We start from the raw sequence: 24982 nt of genomic DNA, 5'->3' as shown, positions 1-24982 counted from the left end.
GATTTGTCTTACGAATTAGACTCTATCCGTGCAATTAGTTTTATAATTAGATTATATTTAATACTTCTAATTAGTATCTACATATTCGATGTGACGTGCATCCAAACGCGCCCTTAGTAATACACACGGCTGCTTAGCTTGACCGGAGATGAACCATCCAACCCAACCACCCTAAGTACCAAAAAAAAAAACCCAACCAGAGAAAGCCACCACCACTTCCCCGAGATCCTGCACCAGGTTCGCCCGGCTAGTTTATCATCACACCATCGCTTTACTTCACTCCATTGATTACCAACTCGCATGCCCACTCTCGCCACCCCTTCCTCGCTCCTCCTCACCCGCCGCCTCCTCGCCGTCCGGACGTTCTCCACCTCCTCCGCCGGCTACTCCACCACCACCACCGTCGAGGTAACCTCACCTGATCGATTGTGAGGCTTGATTGTTTGCTCGTCTGACTATGCGTTGTTGACTCTTTAACTTCTGGATCCATGTGCTCTGTTTTCTTGCTGCGCCTCACCTCAGATGGCGCGGTCGGCGCTGGACGAGGTCACCGACACCGGCGCCTTCGACCGGTCGCCGTCCACCTTCCGGAGCTCCGTGTCCAGCGACGCCTCCGCCAGGTTCACCCCCGTGCCGGGGCGGTACCACCTCTATGTCTCCTACGCGTGCCCCTGGGCGTCCAGGTGCCTCGCCTTCCTCAAGCTCAAGGGCCTGGACCACGCCATCGGCGTCACGGTAATCCCAACAAGCCGGCAAGCGGATGTGGCTGGATCTCACGTTTCGTCTGCTCGACCATCGATTAATTCCAGTTTCCTGTACGGAATCGTAGGCCGTGAAGCCAATTTTTGAGAGGACCAAGGAGACTGACGACCATCTCGGGTGGGTGTTCCCCACCACCGCCGACGAGGAACCCGGCGCCGAGCCGGACCCCTTCAACGGCGCGAAGAGTGTCAGGGAGCTCTACGAGATCGCCAGCCCGAACTACGCCGGGAAGCCAACCGTCCCCGTGAGTCTCGATAATGGAGAACGTCCCCATCAGTTTTCCAGCAGGCACTACAAGTGAACTGAACTTACTGTTCCATTGCAGGTCCTGTGGGACAAGCAGCTCAAGACGGTGGTGAACAACGAAAGCTCTGAGATTATCCGGATGCTCAACACCGAGTTCAACAACATCGCCGGGAACCCAGGGCTGGACCTCTACCCAGTTCACCTCCGGGCATCCATCAACGAGATCAATGAGCTGGTATACGACGCGATAAACAATGGTGTGTATAAGTGTGGCTTTGCCAAGCAGCAGGGGCCATATGACGAGGTACATGGTTTATCGGAGACAGGGTTTGGTCAAACAAAATCAGAAAGATTCCCAATTCTGACCGGACCTTGTGTTTGTCAATATCTGCAGGCTGTGACAAGATTATATGAGGCTCTGGACAAATGCGAGGAGATTCTAGGCAAGCAACCGTATATATGTGGCAACCAGCTGACGGAGGCTGATATTCGTCTGTTTGTGACCCTTATACGATTTGATGAGGTACGGATTCTAGCAGGAAAAGAAGTACTACAAATTATTCTGCAGTGATGCTACATTTTTGCCATGCCCTAGTTATTCGTACTTGATTACTGAGCTGAGCTACTGTGTTAAACTAATGAATATTTTTAAATTAAAAGTCATGGGAGCACTTCCACCCATGATTTGGTTACTGTTGTGTTTGCATTTCTTTTCCTATTCAGGCCGTCACTTGTACTGTTGTATAGAAATATTATGCAGTGAATTATTAGACATTATGCTGGAGATTGCAAAATTAACAGTCCCCACTAGTAAAAACAATAGTCTTAGCCTGTATCAGTTTGGTGCATAGATGTGTCCTACGTATGTTCCCTGTTCAAAATTCTGCATGATTACACAGCCTAGCAAATAAACGAAGGGACAAAATAAAAAAGGCTACTACTGTCAAAACTCAGCAGGTTCATTCCTCTGTTTTTTGTGTACGACGTTGATATTTCAAAACTGCGGATTGGAATCTACTCCCTTTATTCATTAGGAGATGATATCTTGATTATAGATCAGAGAAGTACGAGCACATAGTTTGGCTGAAATGTCCTAGAATACTCGTTTTAGCACATTAGTTGTGACCATTGATTGAGAGCAGGTCTGTACTATCAGCATTAAGGGTCTTTATATCAATTTGCAGAATGCATAAAACTAGATATACATCTTGTTATGTTTCATGGGCACCTCAGATTTGAGAAGATAGAAAAAACTAAAACTAGATATACATCTTGTTATGTTTCATGGGCACCTCAGATTTGAGAAGATAGAAAAAACTAAAATTTTACCTTTAGGTATTTTGGTATGACTAGAACTCCCAGAGCAGCCCTTCCCAAGCATAACACCAAGCATGCCGGTATTTTTTTTTGTTGTTGAGATTGGGCCGCTTTATTTGTTGTATACGGGGTCAGGGCTTGTGAGCAAGGTAGTGCTAGATGGATAAGGTTTCTTCCTGTAGCCGGAAGACATCGCTATCATTTGGTCGCGGAGGCACAGAGTAAAGTCTCCGTTATATTATACTTTTCTAAAGATGCACTCTTTGTCCAATACAAGATCCAACATGTAAAAATATGCAGATGCAGTTGGTTCATCCGCATTGCATCCTCTGTAATCCGATTTCTTTTACAAATAATTTAGATTATGTATTTGACTGAACCATTAGGTAAGGGGGTCCTCAAGTGCTCTATTTTTTCTTTCATTTTAAGTGGCCTATGCCTCACTAAAAAAAGTTAAGCATTGAAATCCTAACGCCCTTATTGTGTTCACTTAACCTCTGTAGTGCATAGGATTTCATTCAGCAAAGAGATTAGCAGCTTTCCCCAGCTATCAGCCCTGCATCTTTAGTACCTGGTTCACCATGATGGACCTAAAAATCGTAAATTCTTATTAGGAAATTGAATTCATACACAGAAAATATATTGGATAGAACAAAGTTTAAATGACCAAAAGTATGTTAGTTGGACAAAAATATGTTTTAAGTGAAAGCTTACAAGTAATGTTTGTTAGCATACTGCGACCTTGGTTCTGTATCTGTTGGTGTACTATGTGTATTAGGGCCCAATAGGCCCATGTAAGACATCTACATAGCTACCCTCTAGGGTTAGCCCATAATCTATCTATTACCTTATAGTATGGTATCAGCCTAGGTTAGGGTTAGGGTTACCTGTGACTGGCGCCGCCGCCGCCGCCGCCGTCACCGCCGACGCCGCCGCCGCCGGCCGGCACCATGGCCGGCGACTCCTTCCCCCCTCCCCTCTCCTCTTTCCCCTCTCTCCTTCCCTCGTGGGCGCAGGTGGCGGCAGCTGACCGGCCCCCTGCGGCCGCGGCTCTGGCGGCTGTCGGGGCGGGCCTTCCCGCCGCCGCCGCCGCCGACGGGGCGGCGGACGGCGCGGATCCCGCAGCCGCCGCCGCCGCCGCCGCCGCCGCCGCTGCGGCTCGCCGCGCGGGCGAGTGCGCGGGCGAGCGCGCGGGCGGGGACGCCGCCGCCGCCGCCGCTGCTGCTCGCCGCGCGGGCGAGCGCGCGGGCGCGCAGGCCGGCGGGGACGCCGCCGCCGCCGCCGCCGCCGCCGCCAGCTACCCGATGCCCCCTGCCCCTGGTTTTCAACTGGGGGTGGGGGGGGCTGCGATGCCTCCTGCCCCTGGTTTTCAACCGGGGGTGGGGGGGGCTGGGGCTGCTGCCCCTGTTTTTACAGGGGTGGTAGCTACTCCTGTGGGGGGAGGGGCTGCTCGCCTACTTTTCCCCGCCCCGCCTCCTCTACCACCTCCGGATGGGAACCTCGCGACAGCCCTCGTCGCTGCCCGGGCTGCCGCTGCCGAGGGACAAGCGCGCCTGCGCGCGGCAGCCCTGGCCTGGGAGCGGGAGCGGGATGCGGCCGACATCTTGGCCCGTCAGATCGCCGAGGCGGAGCAGCTCCTCACGATGTCCCACGACAGCACGGCCACCTCCTCCGGCTCCGGTGCTCCCCGTCCGCCTGTGGTGGCCTGGACCGATCCGGCCGATCCACTTGTCGCACAGCTCCACTACCAGGCCGGGGGTGTCCAGAACATCAAGAGCTTGGTCCCCGTCGTCCTCGACCCTGAGTCGCCCTCCTACGCCCGCTGGCGGGACATGGTCCTGCTCATTCTCCGCCGTTACGCCCTCGACGACCACGTCCTCACCGACACCTTCCCTGCGGCCCGGACAGCTGCGTGGGTTCGCCTCGACAGCATCGTCCTGTCGTGGATCCTGGGGACCATCTCCCTCGACCTCCACGATCTCGTCCGCGGCACCCCCGACACCACCGCCCGCCGGGCCTGGCTGGCGCTCGAGGGTCAGTTCCTGGGCAACGCCGAAGCCCGGGCCCTTCGTCTCGATGCGAGCTTCCGCACCTTCGTCCAGGGCGACCTCTCCGTTGGTGAGTTCTGCCGGAAGATGAAGACCATGGCGGACTCCCTCGGGGACCTTGGCTGGGCCGTGGAGGACCGGATCTTGGTTCTCAACGTTCTTCGCGGCCTCAGCGACCGCTACGCCCACCTCCGCACCTGGATCACCCGGCAGCGACCTTTCCCCACCTTCCTCCAGGTCCGGGATGATCTTGTCATGGAGGAGCTTACTCAGGGCATCCAGCCCGGGTCCCTTCCTGCGCCGGGGTCCGCGTCTTCCTCGACCGCGCTTGCTGTGACTCCACCGCCACGACCCTCCGCTTCGCCACCGTCGTCCCTTCTTGGTCCCCCCCCTCCTGGGCCGAGCGGGGGTGGGGGGGGCCGTGGCGGCCGCCGTCGCCGTGGTGGGGGACGTGGTGGGGGGCGCGGTGGGGGCACACCGGCGGGCACACCGACGCCTCCACGGGGTTCTCCCTGGCCGTCCTTTACCCACCCATGGTCAGGGCGCATCTCTATGTGGCCTTTCCAGGCCACCGGCGAGCCTCGTCCACCGGCCGCCATGCTCGCTGGCGCTGTCCCAGCTGCTCAGTTCGCGTCGCCGTGGGCTCCTCCTCAGTTTGCGTCGCCGTGGGCTCCTCCTCCCGGGGCCTCGCCTGGGCCTGTCGGATGGGACCCGACTGCCTTGGCACGCTCCTTCGGCACCATGGCCCTGACTCCTCCAGTCGGTCAGGACTGGATCGCAGACTCGGGTGCCACTTTCCATACTACACCCGACCCTGGTATACTCACTTCCGTTCACCCTCCTTCTTCCTCCCACCCCTCGTCCATCATGGTCGCAAATGGTTCTTGTCTTCCTGTCACCTCCGTGGGTACTGCTCACACTCCCGGTTCTTTTCGAGTTTCTGATGTTCTTGTTGCTCCCTCCATGGTTCACAACCTTCTTTCTATTCGCCGTTTTACCACTGACAATTCCTGTTCTGTTGAATTTGACTCTTCTGGTCTTACTGTGAAGGATGTGGCTACCCGGCGACCTCTTCTCCGCTGTGACAGCACCGGGCCCCTTTACTCCCTCCGATTTCCTGCGTCCACTTCTTCCGCTTCGCCCTCCGCTTCTTCAGCCGCTTTTGCTACCACAGCTTCTTCCACTACATGGCACCGGCGTCTTGGTCATCCTGGCCGTGCTGTCCTGACACAGCTTAGTCATAATTCCGATATACCACGTACTCGGGCTCCTGATGAGCACCTGTGTCAGGCGTGCCAACTGGGCCGTCATGTTCGACTTCCTTTTCCTACCTCTTCTTCACATGCGACCCATGTATTCGACCTTGTACATTGCGATCTATGGACATCTCCTGTTCTAAGCATTTCTGGCTACAAGTACTATCTTATTGTGGTTGATGATTTCTCTCATTATTCTTGGACTTTTCCCTTGCGTGCCAAGTCTGATACTTTTCCCACACTTCTCCACTTCTTCGCTTGGGTGTCCACTCAGTTCGGTCTCACCATCAAGGCCGTCCAGTGTGACAACGGCCGCGAGTTTGATAACACCACCTCACGTGCCTTCTTCCTCTCTCACGGCGTGCACTTACGCATGTCGTGTCCCTATACCTCCTCCCAGAACGGTAAGGCTGAACGCATGATTCGTACCACGAACGACACCATGCGCTCTCTTCTGTTCCAGTCTTCTCTCCCTGCCCCTTTTTGGGCTGAGAGTCTTCACACCTCCACCTATCTCCTTAACCGCCTACCTTCTGTTGCCTGCCCCGCTCCCACTCCACACCACGCTCTCTTCGGTACCTCCCCCCGTTACGATCACCTTCGGGTCTTCGGGTGTGCGTGTTATCCTAACACCGCAGCCACCGCTCCTCATAAGCTGGCTCCCCGTTCGACTCAGTGTGTCTTCCTCGGGTACTCCCCGGATCACAAGGGGTACCGTTGCTTTGACCTCTCTTCTCGGCGGGTCCTCATCTCTCGCCACGTGGTGTTTGACGAGTCCGTCTTCCCTTACTCCACCACCACCCCACCTTCTTCCACCTCCGACCCTGATCTCTCCTCCCTGTTTCCCACTGACCCGGTGGACCAGCCACCGCTACCGTTCTGTCCTGCAGGTACTGCTCCACCGTGGTTCTCCTCGGGCTCGACGTCCACCGGTACTGTCCCTGACCCTGCGCCCAGCACGGGTTCGACGGTGCCGGCCTCTGGTGCTGCTTCTTCCCCTTCGCCCTGCGCGGGACCGGTGGCACCGCCCGCAGCACCTGCTGTCCGGTTTGCGCAGCCCGTCCGCGTCTACCAGCGCCGGGCGCGGCCGGCTCCACTGGACCTGCAGCCGGCCCCGCCACCGCCGTCGCCGCCTCAGTCATCGCCGGTGGACTCTTCTCCACCGGCGACGCCTACACCACCTCCACCGGCCCCGACTGCCCGTGTCGCGCCGACGGTGTACCATCCGCCTCTCCTACACCGACACCCGAGTCACGTTCACCCTATGGTGACGCGACTTGCGGCTGGTACCCTGCAGCCCCGGGCTCTTTCAGCGATGCCCGGCGCGCCGCAGTTTTCTCCTGTACCCTCCTCCGTCCGCGGCGCCCTGTCGGATCCTCACTGGCGCCGCGCGATGGAAGAGGAGTACGCGGCGCTCCTCGCCAACCAGACTTGGGATCTGGTGCCCCGTCCGCCTGGCTCCAACGTCGTCACCGGCAAGTGGATCTGGACTCACAAGCGGCGGGCTGATGGTACTCTTGAGCGGTACAAGGCTCGCTGGGTTCTCCGGGGTTTCACTCAGCGCCCTGGTGTCGACTACGACGAGACGTTCAGTCCGGTGGTCAAGCCAGCTACTGTCCGGACTGTTCTCTCACTGGCTCTCTCCCGCTCCTGGCCCGTGCATCAGCTCGACGTCAAGAACGCCTTCCTGCACGGCACTCTGACTGAGACTGTTTACTGCAGCCAGCCAGCGGGGTTTGTTGACTCTTCTCGGCCTGATATGGTTTGCCGGCTCAACAAGTCACTTTATGGCCTCAAGCAGGCCCCTCGAGCTTGGTATTCGAGGTTTGCTGCCTACCTCCTGACGCTGGGCTTTGTGGAGGCCAAGTCCGATACTTCGCTGTTCATTTATCACCATGGAGCTGAGACTGCTTATCTACTGCTCTATGTTGATGACATTGTCCTCACTGCCTCCAGTCCGTCCCTCCTACGGCGGATCATCACCTCGCTTCAGCAGGAGTTCGCTATGAAGGATCTGGGTGTGCTCCATCATTTTCTTGGGGTCACTGTTGAGCCTCGTCAGGCCGGCCTCTTTCTTCACCAGCGGCAGTATACTCTTGATATCCTGGAGCGAGCTGGGATGACTGACTGCAAGCCCTGCTCCACTCCAGTTGATACTCAGGCCAAGTTGTCAGAGGCCGCCGGCACTCCTGTGACAGATGCTACTGCATACCGGAGTCTGGCTGGGGCCCTTCAGTACCTCACCTTCACCAGGCCAGATATCACTTATGCAGTTCAGCAGATTTGCCTTCACATGCATGATCCCCGAGAGCCCCATCTCACTGCTCTGAAGCGCTTAGTCCGTTACCTCCGGGGCACTGTGGACTACGGCCTCCTTCTTCACCGGTCTCCCTCCACTGAGCTTGTTGTCTACACCGACGCTGACTGGGCCGGGTGTCCGGACACTAGGCGCTCTACCTCCGGCTACGCCGTCTTTTTGGGCGGCAACCTGGTGTCCTGGTCGTCCAAGCGTCAGCCGGTGGTCTCCCGCTCCAGTGCCGAGGCGGAGTACCGCGCTGTCGCTAACGGCGTGGCTGAGGCATCCTGGCTTCGGCAGCTCCTTGTCGAGCTCCACACTCCTTCTTCCCGGAGCACTCTTGTCTACTGCGACAACGTCAGTGCGGTGTACCTCTCCACCAACCCTGTTCAGCACCAGCGGACCAAGCATGTGGAGATTGACCTTCACTTCGTCCGGGATCGGGTCACCATCGGCGATGTTCGGGTCCTCCACGTCCCGACCACCTCTCAGTTTGCTGACATCTTCACCAAGGGCCTCTCGTCACCCGCCTTCACCGAGTTTCGCTCCAGCCTCAACATCACCTGTGGCTAGTTGCGTCTTGGGGGGGCTTGTGTGTGTGCCTTTCTTTTCATGTCCAGTCTGCAACTCCGCTGCGTCGGTAGTTCAGACTGCGGGGGAGTGTTGGTGTACTATGTGTATTAGGGCCCAATAGGCCCATGTAAGACATCTACATAGCTACCCTCTAGGGTTAGCCCATAATCTATCTATTACCTTATAGTAGTATCAACTACATATACTGGCTATACCACCTAATATATATATACTCCATCCATTCTTCTTTATTTGACATTACTGATTTTTTTGTGGTCTTCAAGGCATAAATTTGGCAAATGCACAGCTACTAGCTGACCACGTTTTTACAGTAGCTCTGTTTTTCATCTCATCAAGTTAAATATAAGCTTTCATGGTACAACCTAGAATCGCTACACTTTAGAAAACTAAGCACAGCGTATTATCGCCTCATATGGTGCACTTGGTAGAACCTTTTGAATCTGAATTCATGTGGCAGACGTTGTCAAATTAATCTGAGTTTTGTTTTAGCTCTGCAGTTGGTAGATTTAACTTCTAGTTAGTTTTGAGCATGTTCTGGAATTAAGAACTGCAAGCATCATTTAATCTACCTACCAAACCAACTTGGAACTCATTTCATATTTATTTAAGTCTTCCAATATGCTAAAGTAACCAATCTGTTCTGGATCTAACCGACTGCAATAACAAGTAACTAATTTTCCAATTGTCCACTTTAAATCTCAGTCATATTCCTAGAGCTCATATACTCGGTTTGACTTCTACAGTTCTTGAGCAGCAGATCTTTCAAAAAAGGTGAAGTTTGCACTGCGTCTTCGAATTCTTTATGGCCAGTCAAACATCTTAGGTGGAGACTGCTGAAAATGTCGAAATGATGTGTAGCCTGTTTTGGAATTGCATAACTGAACACCTCAATAACCTGTCAATGTGAATGCACTCAAAATGGAACAGTGATATCCTATACTCTGTACTGCACTCCTGTCAATTTTAATCAAATTTAGAGATCATTTACTAATTTAATTAGATTGGAGAAAGAAGGTAAATGACCTAGAAGTTCTAACACTTTGGTCAGCTCCTTTCCTGCCTCTGTTCTCTCTGTTTCTGCATGCCGACCGAGTACCACCGGCCGATCTCTCTGTCTGTGTGGAGTTGTTTTATTTGGGCTCGGTGAACAAAGAATTAATATACAGAACTGAACTGGAATGATTTTCTTCAAGTTTGATGTTCTATGCATACTGACTAACCTTGCAAAACTGTTTTTCTTTGACAGGTTTACGCTGTTCACTTCAAATGCAACAAGAAGCTCCTGAGGGAATACCCAAACCTTTTCAACTACACCAAGGACATCTACCAGATCCCTGGCATCAGAAACACGGTGAACATGGAGCACATCAGGAAGCACTACTACGGAAGCCACCCGTCTATAAACCCCTACGGGATTATCCCAGCGGGCCCCAAAATCGACTACAATGCCCCACATGACAGGGAGAGGTTTAGCTCGTGAGGGATCTTGTTCGGTGCTTATTTCTTTGAGCGTCCTATCATCCTGTGCTGTGTTGTGCTTGAGGATCTTGTGCTTGGCTGTGTCAGAGGCTGCAAGTATCGCTAATAATCTCCTTTTATTTTTTTCCCTTTGGAATGCTTCGATTTCTTGTTTGAGCGAGTCGGAACTTGTAATGCTGGTAGCCTCATGTTAATAAATCAATGGTGCGTGCGATGAAAGTTTTTTTCCAACTTTTCTCGATAAAGGGGAATTTTTTTTGAATGAACGGACACGGAGGTTGTGCCTATTTCATTAATAAAGAAGGATAGTACAGCTGGCTAGGCGTTAGGCGGTGAGGGTACACACAAAAATGCAATTACTCGCCACATGAAAAAAGAACACTAAACTCGCCACATGAAAAAAGAACACTAAGTCCGTTGCCTTGCTATTATTCACGCTACGACTTCTTCCTTGATTTTTGCGAATAATGCAATGGTTGCCATTTCCTCTCGATTGAATTCACGCATGTTCCTTTCCTTCCAAATTTCCCATACGATGAGTAAAGCAATGGAGCACATTTTTTCCTGGACGCTTCTGTTTTGGTGGTCATGTTTATCCACCAGTCTAGCACGTTGTTACTTTGCCGCCATGCTGAGGGGTGTATGCTTGGTTGCGCCATCCAATCCGCCACCAGGCTCCAAATCCTGTTTGTTTTGTTGGAATCAGGTGGAATTGGAATTAGTTTCCAAACCCAGCATGTTTGGCTCCCTCGAAATTGGAAAGGGTGATTCCTCACGATTCCAGCGCTACCTATCGCACATTCCGACCCTAAAAATAGGAAATCGTTTCCTCGGCCCAACCCCGACTCCTTCCCTCCTTGCCGCCACCCCGACTCCTTCCCCCTGCGCCGCCGCCCCTACGCCGCCGTCTCCCGCGCCACGGCCCCCTCCTCCGCGCCCCCTCCTCCTCCACCGCTGCCCCCTCCTTCGGTGCCCCCTCCTCTGGCGTCCCCTCCTCCGCCGCCGCCCCCTCCTCCGCGAAGAAGGCGACGTCGAGGATCTCTAGGGCCGGCGCCCCCATCTACCTCGCCAAGCAGGTCATCTTCGTTCTTGTGCCACTTCTCGTTGCCTTCCCCTCTCGTAGTCCGCTTCTCGTCGCCGCTTCCTCTCTCCTCCTCGACTGCCGGATCTCGGTTCTCTTTGCCCAAGGTAAGTAAACCCTAGCGCCCTAGCACCATACATATGTTTTTTTTCCCTTGTCAATTTCTTCACACTACATGTGAACAAGTTGCCATCTGGTCAGTAAACCCCAGGCTCCACTTAAGCCATATTAATTTGGTCATTAAGCCGTAGGCTCTTAAAAAATTGTGGTTAAGCCATGTATAGGAGTGCAATGCAGAAGGTGTAGCAAGGCATTTTCAAAACATTGCAGTGTACATGGCTCCGTATTTGTGGTTTGTGGTTTGCAGAAGTGTGGTTTTATGGCACTGTCGTATGCCATAAAAATATACTTTAGTACATATTCATTATGGTTCAAACAGAGTTGCATACTTTAGACAACATTTGCTCTGAAGAGAACCATTGAAGCGACAGTATATAAGTTTTAGGTATAGAAATAACTAGACAAGTTCCAGTCCGGCTGAGGTTCCAGTTATTGATGTACCTGCAATGGTACTTATATGTTGCTTATGAATTGTGCACTAAATTGTGAGAGTGCCTGTTCATCAGTCCTATTAACAAGTTGGGTATTTCCGCTTGTATACGATTGGAGCACACATTCAGAAGCAACTTGGTTTGATGTTATTCCCTTCAAGTTTTCCAGCACTCCAAGTAGCTGCAGACATGCCAAATGTACTCATGAGCTCTATAATAATCGCCATAAGCTTAGGACATTTACTTCCGCACTATCTTGAGTTTTCTTTTTCACTTTGGCTACCTCTTGTTTCATTGTGTATGCATGCTACTTATAAGTAACTGCTAACTACAATTTTCATAGCTTTTGGTCCAGACTAGATGAGAAATTGTATATAGATGTTTCATTGTTTCATTCTGTAGCTCAATGGTTGCCATCCCTTGAGGAAGGTCATCTGTAGCTGACCTGCTGTTTGCTTTATCATTTCTTTTCCGATGTTGGGTGCTAATTTAGTTAATTATGAACTTTTTTGATGATAAATTAAAATATTCCTTTTTGCATATGTGCTTTAGATGCTTGACAACAACATAGACTTGGTTAATACAAGCATGGAGCAAATGAGAGAGATGCGTAGGAAAAAGAGAAAAAGAGTGGCTGCTTTATTTGTTTCTACTGTCATGAGCATGATTGTGCACTGGTATCAGCGTAAGAGACCTAGACATATCGTTGATCCAGATGAAGTGGCTGAGAGAGATGTAGCTACACGCAAACAAATGCTAAGAAATCTGTACCAAGGATCAAATGTCTATTGCTATGATAGTTTGCGCCTAACTAAGAGATCATTTTATGACCTATGTGCCATCTTCTGTGCCATCTTACCAAGTTAAGGGTGATGTAAAATGAATGTTAAGGGTGACTGGCTGACTGGTGACTTGGTCTATTGAAAGTTCTGTTGAATTGCTGAAATGTTGCATTGTTGGTTTTCATAAACCTGTGCTGTAACTTTAGGTTTTCTTTAACTCGCCAACTAGGAAGAGACTGAGTTATTAATTGCAACTATTTTCTGAATGTTGTTAAGTAACCTTATCTGAATGGTCTCTCTAGTTGCAACTAGTTTGACATTGATTTGAAGTAGATAACAAAATAGACATGCTGACTATGTGGAATGAGAATTCGGCAATTCAAAGCTCCTGCCATTTTCTACATGTAAGCTGTAAATGTAACTGTTTCTTGTTGACCCCATCTGTTACTGGATCCTGATTTGCTCTATGTAACTGACTATGTACTAGCAAAAGGCAAACCTTTACTCTAAAACCTTTTGCTAATTTTAGGTTGGGAGAACTGTTTAAATTGCTTCAATCTTTTTTTACCAGGTTCAGCCTTGTATCTTCTACTAGCCCTTGTGTTGTATTGCCGTACCACCATGATGTTTGGATCTCTGCAATCTTGCTATTCCAATCTTAAGCTGTCGTGTTCATACTGATGTCTAGTCATGTTTCATAGGACTTGTATATTTTATAACTTGCTTTCATTGTCATTCACTGGTCCAGCCTGTTTGGCACATAGGTCACAAATCTGGATCATATTATCCATGTTCAGGAGGGGCGTGGCTAAGGGCATCTATGCAAGGATGATCATTTTTGTGCTAGTGCCAGTAATTTGGATGATTTGTAGTAATGAAGCATTTGAGTTATCCACAGACAAGCCTTCATTGTTTAGGTTTTCTTTTGTCAAAGGGGTGTATGACATGAGCGCTAGATGTTCAGCAGTATTCTTTTATTTCTATGCTGCAATTACTTCTGATGTCCTGCTCTCCTCACTTTAGGATGAACCTTATTTTCTGCTACCTAAACTTGTGTATAAAACAGAGTTTAGGTTGGATATACATGTGTTAACCATTTGTTTTTTTAGAAAAACAAAGAAGCTTCTGGGTATAGGCACAAGAATATCTTGTACTGGGACTCAATTAGCTTGGTGTTTGGCAAAGACCATGCTACCGGTGAAGCGGCAAGGACTGCAACTGAGAGCTTAAAAGAAATGAGTAAGGAAGATCTTAGTAACAAAGAGCCCACATCATCGGCAACTTCAGGAAGTTTAAAGAGGCAACGGTCAGGTAACTCTTTTACCTCTATGATGGCTGAAAAAATGGACAAGTTTGCTGAAGCACTCAAGGAGGAAGCACCTAAAGGCCCAACATCAAAAGAAATTCTCAACACACTGAATGAGGTACAAGGATTGGATGAAGACACTTTGTTGGACCTATTTGATATCCTGACCGGTGATGCATGCAAGTATGAGTCTTTGTTGGCGCTTCCAGTGGAGATGAGGAAAAGGTGGCTCTTAAAGCAACTCAAAAAGTGATACATGCTTAGATGCTGATTACTATCACTATGCTCATTAGTCATGTCATTTTGAGTGTGTATCATCATAATGTATGACTTTGTTTAGACTTTAGATCAAGTTCGTTGTGTTCCTGACTTTTCTGTGTTCTCAGTAGTCAAGTTCTGGTATTTTACCGGCATTACTTTGTGAGTTGATTTCTGGTATTTTACCGGCATTTTGCAGTTTGCTACTACTGGACCTCGTGTTATCTTTCTGTGAATAAACCGGCATACTGGACATGTGTGAACCTTCAGCAGCCATACCATAAGGATGATCTGATCTTCTCTTTGTTCATACTATAAAAAATCCATATTTAGCTATCCAAACAGAATATGGAATTAGATTCATGAAGAAGAATTCCATCAACACCCAAACAAAAAAATTGAATTGAATCAAATTCTGAGTACTTCATTTCCGGTGGAATCCAATGTCTAGAATGTATTTCTTGGAATGGGTTTCAATTCCTACGAAACAAATGGGCACTTAGTGAATCTGCATTCGGCCAGAAGGTGATGTGCTGTCTCTATTCCGCATCTGCATAAAGGGCATGAAGGGGAGTGTGGCCATCCCCTACGCGCTAGCTGATCCGTTGACCACACTCTACGCGCTAGCTGATCCGTTGACCACACTCGGTTTTGTAGTATTAGCCATGCGAAGAATTTACATTTCGGCGGTGCCCAACAACACCAAAGTGTTTTGCTATGCGGTGCTTTGGTGTATCCAAAAAGTTATACTTTTAAAAGGGAAAGGGAAATTTTAGGGATCTCAATATAATTATACCGAGTTGTAAGAACATTGAAAGCATTCCGACTTCTGCAGATAAGGATACACAAGGTCTACAAAGGTTTAATTAAGCACAGACACTCAAATGCCCGGCGTAAAGCTGCTCCAACCAAGTACCAAAGAGAAAATTCCTTATTTAACACTAAAAAAGATGATCCAATTCCTTTCTTAACTTTGAAAAATTTTCTATCCCTTATTTAACACCGAGTTCTAACTTCCGTTCCTTATTTGACATTTTCATTTCTTCCATCACTTAAGTCAGATGAAACGACCACCAAATCATCTTCAAAATTCATAAAAAAAATTTTGGCCATAGTACAAATGTAGATGAATCAATTTTGCTTAAAAACACGCATGTACATTTGCAATTTTCAAATTAAAATTCATCAAATTTGGCTACTTTTGAAGCATATTTGATTTTTTATGACACAAAAAACTTTCAAAAATCATTGGGAAACAACTAATATTTGTTAAATGAGATGTCATAACCTGTAAAATTATTTCCTATGTCAAAGAGCTTCTAGCCTAGTGGTTACAGCACATGAGTAGCATCCACCAGGTGTTGATTCGACTCTCCGTTAGAGTGAATTAAATGGACCTGATAAAAAAATTATACACAAAAAATAGGTTGGGCTTCCCCTACTGACTTCGGTTAAAAAAATATTTTTCTATCATAAGATACGTAGAGAATCATGAGGTTCTTCTAAACTTTCCCAAAATTCCCATTCTTCATAATTCTCTATCTAACTTATGCTAGAAAATAATTTGATAAATTACTGAATGTGATGTGAGGAATATTTTTTATTATCCTATAATTTTTTTGAAAGTGTTTGGTGCCATAAAAATGAGATAATTTTTAAAAGTAGTCTAATAGGAATTTTAAAACCGTAAAGCTACATGTGTATTTTTAATAAAAGTATGTTCATCTTCATTTATTTTATCACTACAAAAATTTTCATGATTTTTGGAGGTGATTTGGAGATCATTTCGTCTAACTTAATTAACAGAAGTGACGAAAAATATCAAATAAGAAATGAAGTTAGAACTTAGTGTCATATTAGGGAGGGAAAAATTTTCAAAACCAAGAAAATAATTAAGTTATCTTCTGGTGTTAAATAAGGAATTTCCTCTGCCTTAGGTTCGAGGGGGGGCCTGTTGCAGCGGCTCCGGTGGCAACAGGTGGTAACATGTGAAGATGCTTCATCAGACTTATGCTGCAAAGGCCTCACGAAGATGAAGACTTGATCACCATACGCTCCAGCGATCCTCATCGGAATGTAACGGAGCATCCAACGACTTGACCAGGAGCTAACTAACTACTCCCTCTATTTCATTTTGTAGGTGTAGACAACGACTAGTTGGTTTACACACACCAGACACTCCAGTGTAGGCAATTTGGAGCACCCGAGCATCCGATGATGTCATTTTCTGCAATCCAAGTTCCATGTAAAGTCTCATGGTTATTTATGGATTTACTCAATTGGGAGCTTGGCACTTGCGAGGGCTTCCAGACGAGGTGCTCCCATGAGAGACAAAGCCTTTTAATACCTCGATAAAAAATCCTCGTGTTAGATTTTAGCTACTTCTGGCATATCATCCAAAGCCAACCTATTTAGAATTCTGGAGATCTGTATGTTTCATGCAAAGATTTTGTTTCTATTTGTGTGAATTCTGCGTTCAAAAGATCATCGGCAACCACATTTATCCCCTAATTGGTTCATGTTCACGCCAGAACATTGGCAACCAAATTTGTTTCCACCTTATGTGCCAATTCGACTAGTCCTTTTGACGCCAGTATTTAGCAGCAAATAATTAAGACCATGATACAAAAAATTGTCAATAATTTGCATAGGAGCATATTGGCCAATTTATAGGAACCAAACATTGCCATTTCCGCCCTGCAAAGAGAATCTACACAGCTGAAATATCCCAGATTGGATCCGGATGTCACACGTCCTGGAGTACAAATATCTGGTGATGCAATGCCATGCCGTGCTTGCAGTACAGATAGTACCTGTAGTATCTGCCAAACCTGGGAAACAAGCACGAGGGACAATGCGCTCGTCAGTGGTGGGACTTGGCACGAAACTGCGACAGGAGGAAGATTGCGTCAATTAAGAGCTAAACTGAAGGTGCAGGTGTAAAAAATACTGGGCGTCGTTGTCATGGAATCATTGAGTATTCGGGATCATCCAAAGCTTAACCTATCAGATCATCACTTTAATTGTCGAGTTAGCACCTAAAATATCAGGTATGAGATAATTGCTAGAGGCTTAGAGCTTGATGTGGACGACATGGCAAGCAATGTCAACGGACGCAAATTGTTCCACTCAATTGCGGCAAATTCGGTGAAGTGGGGCTGCCTCCCAGGATTTTCTGCGCTGCTCACTTTGGTGTAACCTTGCACCCACTTAACTACCCTGGAATTGAATTTTATTCCTTCAGTCCTTCCGAATCCTTTTTTCACTCAAAATATAAATCATCTCGTTAACATTTTCATGTTGTATACTTCATCGCATAGAGTCACCTAATACATGTACATGAAAACTTTTGGATGATTTCAGTTAGGGCCCGTTTGTTAGGATGGAATTGAATCTCATTCTAAGAATCTCATTCTAGCAATTAGATTCAATAGGAATTAAATTCCATAGAATTAGATTCATTTCAATTTTCTTGTTTGGATGTACAAAGAAACTAATTCCTAGAATTAGATTCCAAATATTATTTGGTTGATTAGAGAGGAAACTACTTCTTTGGAAAATATAGGTTAAATCTGATAGCTTCGAAATTCCTAGCTTAAAGATGAGTACTTAGCACTGTTTTCTCAGGAATTAAAGATGAGTACTTAGCACTGTTTTCAGACTAATACTTAGCACTGTTTTCGAAGAAAACCACATCATACACGAGTTACATACCTCTAGCTAGGAAAATACAGATAAAATACAAGATAATACTTTCAGATGAGCTACATATTATTACAAGTTCAATAGATATTATCCATCACTTGATATAGATGAACTAGTTTCTTCACTTGTTGAGCTGTTTTAGAAGCCACCTCTTCCTCATCCTCTCTGGAAGCGCCAACAGAGACTCGTACTTGCGTGCGTCACCGGTCAGGATATCAAATAGGTCCAACAAAGTGTCTTCATCCAATCCTTGTACTTCATTCAGTGTGTCTAGAATTTCTTTTGATGTTGGTCCTTTAGGGGCTTCCTCCTTTAGTGCTTCAGCAAACTTGTCTAGTTTTTCAGCCATCATAGAGGTAAAAGAGTCGCCTGACCGTTGCCTCTTTAAACTTCCTGAAGTTGCCGATGATGTGGGCTCTTTGTTACTAAGATCTTCCTTACTCATGTCTTTTGAGCTCTCAGCTGCAGTCCTTGCCGCTTCACCGGTAGCATGGTCTTTGCCAAACACCAAGCTGATTGAGTCCCAGTACAAGACAGTCTTGTGCCTATAACCAGAAGCTTCTTTGTTTTTCTACAAAAAAACAAATGGTTAACACATATATATCCAACTTCAAAGCAATAGCAAGGATACTAGACATGCATATATATTGTGCTCTAACAGTACTGAATAGGATTAACTATCCTGGTGCACGGCAGCCACAGCAGCAAATAGTTGAATAGGATTAACTAACATTACTGCAGCAAGGATAAGTGAGCTGTTTGGCTTTTTTTTTGTATCAAGCAATACAAACAAACAATCAGTATAAATTGGAATTTATTTACTGCAAGGTACCCGGCAGCTACCAATTTGCTTCCCAGATATAAATGAAATATTTTTAACAAACAGTTCACTGCAGAACAAAACAGAGACCGAACTGAAGAGGATACAAGCTAAGTAAGAACAGAAAAAGAGATCAGCAAGCTGTAGTCAACATAGGAAATTGATAGACTCTTTGAGTAGCATACCTGATGAGAAGTTATGTCCTACACAGTAGCATTCAAATTGACATTCAGAAATGAACAGATGCATGTAGCAAAACAAAGTGTACATAGTCCTACTATCTCAGACTCTCACTTAAAACAAAGAGCACATGTATTGCATAATTACTTTTGCAATGACCTCATGCTCAGTGAAATACCTTCATGTCTCATATACACCAAGGTACCAAGTCAACTGCACAGTGCAAGAAACTATAGCAACAAATTGAACTATTTCCTGAACTATGCAAATACTGAGAAAGCAAGTTAGCAGTTTTCTTATTCTGCCAAATACTAAACAGATATTGAAATAAGTGGTTTTTGAAACTTACCGCCACATATTCTTCCCATACAGCATCACTATCAACAGATATTTTATTTTTGTTCCAATCCCAACCAAATCCACTTGATTCCAGCATACCATTGATGATAGTGTAGTGTTTGTCAAAGGTCTTGTTCCTCGCCATGATATTGTCTTTTGAGATATCCACATTACACTTTTCTCGGACATTCTTGATAGCAGTTGTATAGACATGAGACTTCCACCCATTCTGGCATCTGTCACCCTTGTTATAGTACTCCACAAATGTGTCAAGAAGAGCCTTGTCCATGTCATCATTCCAAGAAATGTAACCCCTGCCCGAGCCTGACTTCTTGCCCTTCTCCATATCCTACAGGAAAAATGTTCACAAAAGGTTATTAGTAAAATATTAGGAGCACTAAAATTTATCATACATTTTAAGCATGCATTGATGATAGAATTTATCATACATTGACCACGTCTTGCTTGGTAATCAGCAAACATTTGGTTAGCTTTGGTATCCCTAAAATTGCTCCATTCATTTGTTGATTGAACATTGGTAATCATACCCACTTCACTTTGAACTTCATGAGGTTCAAAAGATATTACTTGATCAACTTGGTGTATAAGTAAATCATCCATATCTCTCTGTCTATCAATTACAAAGTTGTGCAATATGCAGCAAGCATTAATGATCCTAATCTGCAAGAATTTAGTAGAAATGAGTTGCATGCTAGCTAGGGTCATTCAAAGATGAATTTCAAGCTAGGTTACTAACTACGGAATACCTGATTTTGCAAGTCAAAATATGAGTTGCTTCTTAGTATAGCCCACCTCATCTTCAATAGCCCAAATGTTCTCTCTATCACATTTCTAGCAGTTGAATGGCGCAAATTGAATAGTTCTTTGGCAGTGGATGGGTTATGCCCTTGAGCAGCCCACTCATTCAAGTGGTAGCGAGTGGATCGATATGGAGCAAGAAAGCCCGGTCCATTGGTGTATCCCGCATCTACTAGATAGTATTTCCCACTTGGAATAACAAATGCATCGTCCCGAGACATTGCATCACGTAGCACACGTGAATCTGAAGCTGATCCTTCCCATCCCGCTAAGACGTAAACAAATTTCATGTGACGATCACAAACCCCTAAAACATTGGTGGTAATCTGTTGCTTCCTATTCCTATACCTCCCTTGGTCAGCTAAAGGCACAAAAACGTCAATGTGTGTACCATCTAATGCTCCAAGGCAATCTTCAAACCACTTCCACTTGGAATCCTCAGGTTGTACAGCTGATGGATCAGGAAGCTTGATAAATTCATGGCATAATGATAGAATACCTCTAAGCACCTCATTGAAGTGACGGCAGATTGGCTCAAGTGACCATCCATATGAGCTACGAATCATCCTCATCTTAGTGCCATGACCCACTACAAGCAAAAATATTGCTACCTTTTCTTCTACCGACACATTCTTGTTATCACACATACCACATCTCTCACGTAAGATGGCACATAGGTCATAAAATGATCTCTTAGTTAGGCGCAAACTATCATAGCAATAGACATTTGATCCTTGGTACAGATTTCTTAGCATTTGTTTGCGTGTAGCTACATCTCTCTCAACCACTTCATTCGGATCAACAATATGTCTAGGTCTCTTACGCTGATACCAGTGCACAATCATGCTCATGACAGCAGAAACAAATAAAGCAGCCACCCTTTTTCTCTTTTTCCTACTCATCTCTCTCATTTGCTCCATGCTTGTATTAACCAAGTCTATGTTGTTGTCAGGCATCTAAAGCACATATGCAAAAAGGAATATTTTATTTGACCAGAAACAAAGCAGTACATACAATAATACATTGCCACATAGCAAAACAGAGTTCTTTTAATTTAGTTCTTTACATCACTGTCAAGCAAACAAGCAGCAGCAAAAGATCTGACCATAGTAAGCTGACCACATTAGCAAAAGATCTGACCATAGTAAGCTTCCTTAGGAAATTGTGTTGATGGCTGCACACAAGGTGCTCCAGGAACTACACATCTTAGAGTCAACTGAACAAATCAATATCCTAATTCCTCCCAGACCTAGAACTAATAACCTGTGAACTCAGAACCTCACTCCTAGCTACAAAGGGGAAAAATGAATTGCAGAGGATGCCTTGCTGACTACTGAAACAATAGAAACGATATCATATGTAAGGTATTAAAAAAAAACAAGGACTCAATCTGAGGGTGGGTCTTTCGCAGCTGCTCTAAATAACTCTATCATATGTAAGGTATTGTACTCTGACCACTTGGTGGCAGGGATAATTTATGTAACCTACCAAGATTCAACTCTACCAAAATGAAACTTAGGCTCACTGTCACTACGGCCTGAAAATAATGGGCGCTCAGACTCTGAAAATAAGAGCGCATATACTGATATACACCATGGGCGCTATACCAACTACTGTCACCACATTTGAGTCACCACATGCTTCCTTAGCACCAAAGCACATTTGAGTCACCACATGCTCCTCTAAAAAGTGAGAAGAAACGAAGAAAGGCAACGATCTGGTGAGTTAAGCCTGGACAGTCCATGCAATTCTAATGGGGTGAACTCCAAAGGTGATGAGTCTAACCAATCAGCATTTATATAACTGAATCTTCATGCATACGAATATGACCAGGACGTCGTATTCCACAGAAGAAGGCATGCAGGAGCAATATGATGCAACGAGGAAATATCAAACATGAGAATCAAAATGTACCAGACTATCATATCTGACAACCATCAGATTTTGGAGGTGACATTTCAAAAGGACCAAAAACTATGATTTTTCAACTAAGGATCCACTCGCTAATCTTTGAACTTACAATGTATCAATGCCTCAGCATATCAGTTCCTTGCACCCTTCTTGAAGCCGCCCAGCAACGCCTTAACCAGTAGCTAACAAAAGAGAAAAGGATCTGAGACAGTGAAATAATTATCCTTAAGTAACAGATAAGTAGATGGGAACTTAAACTAGGACAAAACTAATAGCTGTGATAGAAATGCTAAGATAAGTTGGTTCAACTGATGCATGACGCTTTCAGCTGGCACTCCAGAATGAACAAACAATCATATACTGTGCATAGATGTTTTACAAACTGTTCTAAAACAGGACATGGTTTAGCATAGTAAATATAGACAAATTAAGACACTAGTGCAAGCATTACATGAATAATTGAACCTGGGTATAAATTCCAATAACATATGTGACAAAAATGAATTATTCCAATAACATAGTAAAATGAATTCCAATAACCTGGGTATAGAGAAAGGTATTTACACATTTTGTGTGACCACCGTAGAAACAATGAATTTATTTCTTCTGTGAGCATGCAAATTTGCTTGTTATCTAGCTCTAGACTTCTATCTGATGTTTGCTTCATCTATCCTGCAGAATGTAACTACAGAAATGGAAAGTGGGTTTCTGACAATCGTAGACCTCTATACTCGGGGTTTGGCTGTAAACAATGGCTTTCAGAGAGCTGGTCCTGCAGATTAACCCAGCGCATAGATTTTGAATATGAAAATTTTAGATGGCAGCCAGAAGCCTGTGAGATGCCAGAGTTTGAGGCCTCTAAGTTCTTGACAGATCAATCTCATGTCTAACAGATCCTGATAGGACAGGACTCAAATGACCACAAGCACACAATCTTAAGCTAAAAAAAGAGGCTGAAGAGGCACGCAATATCAATCTCATAACATATATATCATTTCTCGAGCAATACTGAAACAGGATAGGACTATACATCAAAACTTCCAGTGAGGATTCACCAGTACAGGACAGGACAGGACAGATCGAGCTCTTGGGTCACCAAGGCAGGACTCACCAAGGCAGGAGTATTGGTGATGCACGTCGATCTTCCAGTGAGTAAAATGGATAGCTGCCGAGCTCCTCCTCCTCCCGTCCCTATGCTTCCCTTCCCTCAGATCTGTCTACAGCCTCTAAAAAAGAACAAATCGAGTCAAGGGTTAGGGTTAGGAGAGAAATTGCTGTATATGTCGACGAGGAAGAGAGGGAGGGAGAGGGGGAAGGAGCACCGGCTCACCGCGTGGCGTGTGGTCGCCGGCGAGAAGGGCGGCGCACTCTGTGCACGGGCGGCGCACTCTGTGCCGGCTCTGGAGGGGGTCGACGGAGGAGGGGGCAGCGGAGGAGGGGGCCGACGGAGGAAGTGGAGGAGGGGGCGGCGGAGAAGTGGAGGAGGGGGCGGCGGAGGAAGTGGGCGGCGGCGCAAGGGGAAGGAGTCGGGGCGGCGCGCGCGGGGGGAAAGAGGAATAGTCACGGTCGGGACTCGGGACCGAGGAAACGATTTCCTCTTTTTAGGGTCGGAATGTGCGGTAGATAGAGTTGGAATCCTGAGGAATCCCTCTTTCCAATTCCGGGAGCAACCAAACAAGATGACTTTGGAAATTAATTCCAATTCCAGCCAATTCCATCCTAACAAACAGGCCCTTATATAATTTACTTGAAAAATGTCTAGACGATAAACTTTGCCAATGATATGATTTGTACTTTCACCTCCGTCATATTGCCACACAAGAAGGATGGATATTTAGAGAAAAATAGTCTATAATGAGCTCCTCCCGCATCTACATCATGAATACCGCAATCTGGTACCAATATGTATTTTCTGAAAGGAAAAAGTCCAAATTACTACCCTAATCTAATCTACGAGGAAAGTTTGGATAACCTCCTAAACTTTACTTTTGTTAACCCCTTCGTTTTCCACTATTCACCTTTGACTCTCACCCTAACCTAGTTTTGCTGACTAGATGGTTGTTTTGCTGACTAGATGGTTGTTTTGCTGAGTAATCCCACCACGCGGATATCCTACGTGGCAACAAGACTGCATGTCCAAATCTACTCTACAAAATCCCCTCCGAGTCGCTGCTATGTGCCGCCGATTCTTGCAGCTTCTTCCTCGCCATCCACCACCATTGAGTGTCGTGGCTCGCTTGTCGCTACCCCACCACCGTCGTGTTGGGCTGTTGGGCGTCCACTGCCGCCGCCAGATGTCATGCTTGGCTTGGCCCCTTTGACTTGGCTGTGGCATCCGACGGGTCGCTGCCGCCGAGGAGCCCAGCCATGGATGCAGTTGGCAACAAGCTTCGTGCTCCAGGTGTGCATCACCACAAGAAGGTTGACACGGTGGTGCTAGTACTGGCGCAGGAGGAAGGCTGGCCACCCCCTGAGAAACTGAGGTTGTGGAAAATCATATCATGCTGAATCTCCATTTGAAAATGTAATTTGATGGGAATTAAGATTGTAAAGTGGAAATTTTGTCAATTTGAGACTTTGATCAATATAATTATGTGAATTGAAAGAATTCTTGCTATCATTGAGAGAGGTCCCCTTTCAGATGAATGCAAGTTCAGAGTGTTTTCCATCAGATGCCGGAGGAGCATATTGCAGCGGCAACCCAAATCGGGGTGCTAGGTGAGCAAATTGAGCGGCGAGGTTTGATTCTGGTGAAGGGGACCATGAATCGGTGCAGGCAGCGAGCAGGTCGGATCCTGCATGGATGGCAGCGTTAGGGTTGGACCGTTGGAGCGGCGTCCGATGTCGTCGAGTTTGGATCTCAAACTCCACACGGACGAGCTGTGCAGGGAGCGGAGCTTCGGATAGAACTGGTGGCTGCGGCAGGCAAAGCTTGAGCTCTGGCTGGGATTGTGCAAATAAAATTGGGTTGGGAGTCAAAAAATTAGATCGAGAATGAGGTACCTAGATAAGACAACCAGTTTGAGAAGATTAGCATCCACTTCACGACATGCGACATGTAACGTGAGAAAATCAATAGTATAAATCATTTCAAGCTTTGATACCCTCATCGTGCGATGCAAGAAGAAGCAATGAAAATGAATTGCTACAGCATGGACACGACTTATGAAAAACAAAACGTAGATGATGTAAGAAGAAGCAATGAGCAGAGCTCGAGCTCCGGCCAGGATGG

The 24982-nt window shown here is 46.5% G+C and overlaps 3 protein-coding genes across 5 annotated transcripts; 2 read left to right on the top strand and 1 right to left on the bottom strand.

Annotated features, from left to right (window-relative positions):
• Positions 1-206: 206 nt before the first annotated feature.
• On the top strand, positions 207-10260 carry LOC101758284 (glutathionyl-hydroquinone reductase YqjG). Its single transcript, XM_004952306.3, has 6 exons — positions 207-408; positions 523-735; positions 830-1006; positions 1088-1312; positions 1403-1531; positions 9766-10260. The coding sequence occupies exons 1-6, from the start codon at positions 301-303 to the stop codon at positions 9997-9999; spliced, it is 1086 nt and encodes a 361-aa protein (XP_004952363.1). The 5' UTR covers positions 207-300; the 3' UTR covers positions 10000-10260.
• On the top strand, positions 4726-5775 carry LOC101757864. The gene is made up of 2 exons (XM_004952305.2): positions 4726-5190; positions 5424-5775. The coding sequence occupies exons 1-2, from the start codon at positions 4907-4909 to the stop codon at positions 5599-5601; spliced, it is 462 nt and encodes a 153-aa protein (XP_004952362.1). The 5' UTR covers positions 4726-4906; the 3' UTR covers positions 5602-5775.
• A 7451-nt stretch (positions 10261-17711) lies between the features above and the next one.
• LOC101757209 lies at positions 17712-23108 on the bottom strand. 3 transcript variants are annotated; one of them, XM_004952304.3, is made up of 5 exons: positions 23081-23108; positions 22862-22976; positions 21860-21932; positions 19031-19369; positions 17712-18252 (listed from the first exon to the last, which is right to left on the bottom strand). In XM_004952304.3, exons 4-5 carry the CDS (start codon positions 19364-19366, stop codon positions 17803-17805), a joined length of 786 nt encoding a protein of 261 aa, XP_004952361.1. In that variant the 5' UTR covers positions 19367-19369; positions 21860-21932; positions 22862-22976; positions 23081-23108; the 3' UTR covers positions 17712-17802. The 3 variants fall into 3 exon arrangements, 2 of the variants coding, with proteins under 2 accessions (XP_004952361.1, XP_004952360.1); XM_004952303.3 differs by lacking the exons at positions 21860-21932; positions 22862-22976; positions 23081-23108 and adding exons at positions 19470-19701; positions 19788-20403; XR_001163477.2 differs by lacking the exons at positions 17712-18252; positions 19031-19369 and adding an exon at positions 20457-20795.
• Positions 23109-24982: the final 1874 nt, after the last annotated feature.

This window comes from Setaria italica, chromosome I, assembly GCF_000263155.2.
Source record: "Setaria italica strain Yugu1 chromosome I, Setaria_italica_v2.0, whole genome shotgun sequence".
Lineage (NCBI taxonomy): Eukaryota > Viridiplantae > Streptophyta > Magnoliopsida > Poales > Poaceae > Setaria > Setaria italica.
This window is presented reverse-complemented; position numbering and strand designations above follow the sequence as displayed.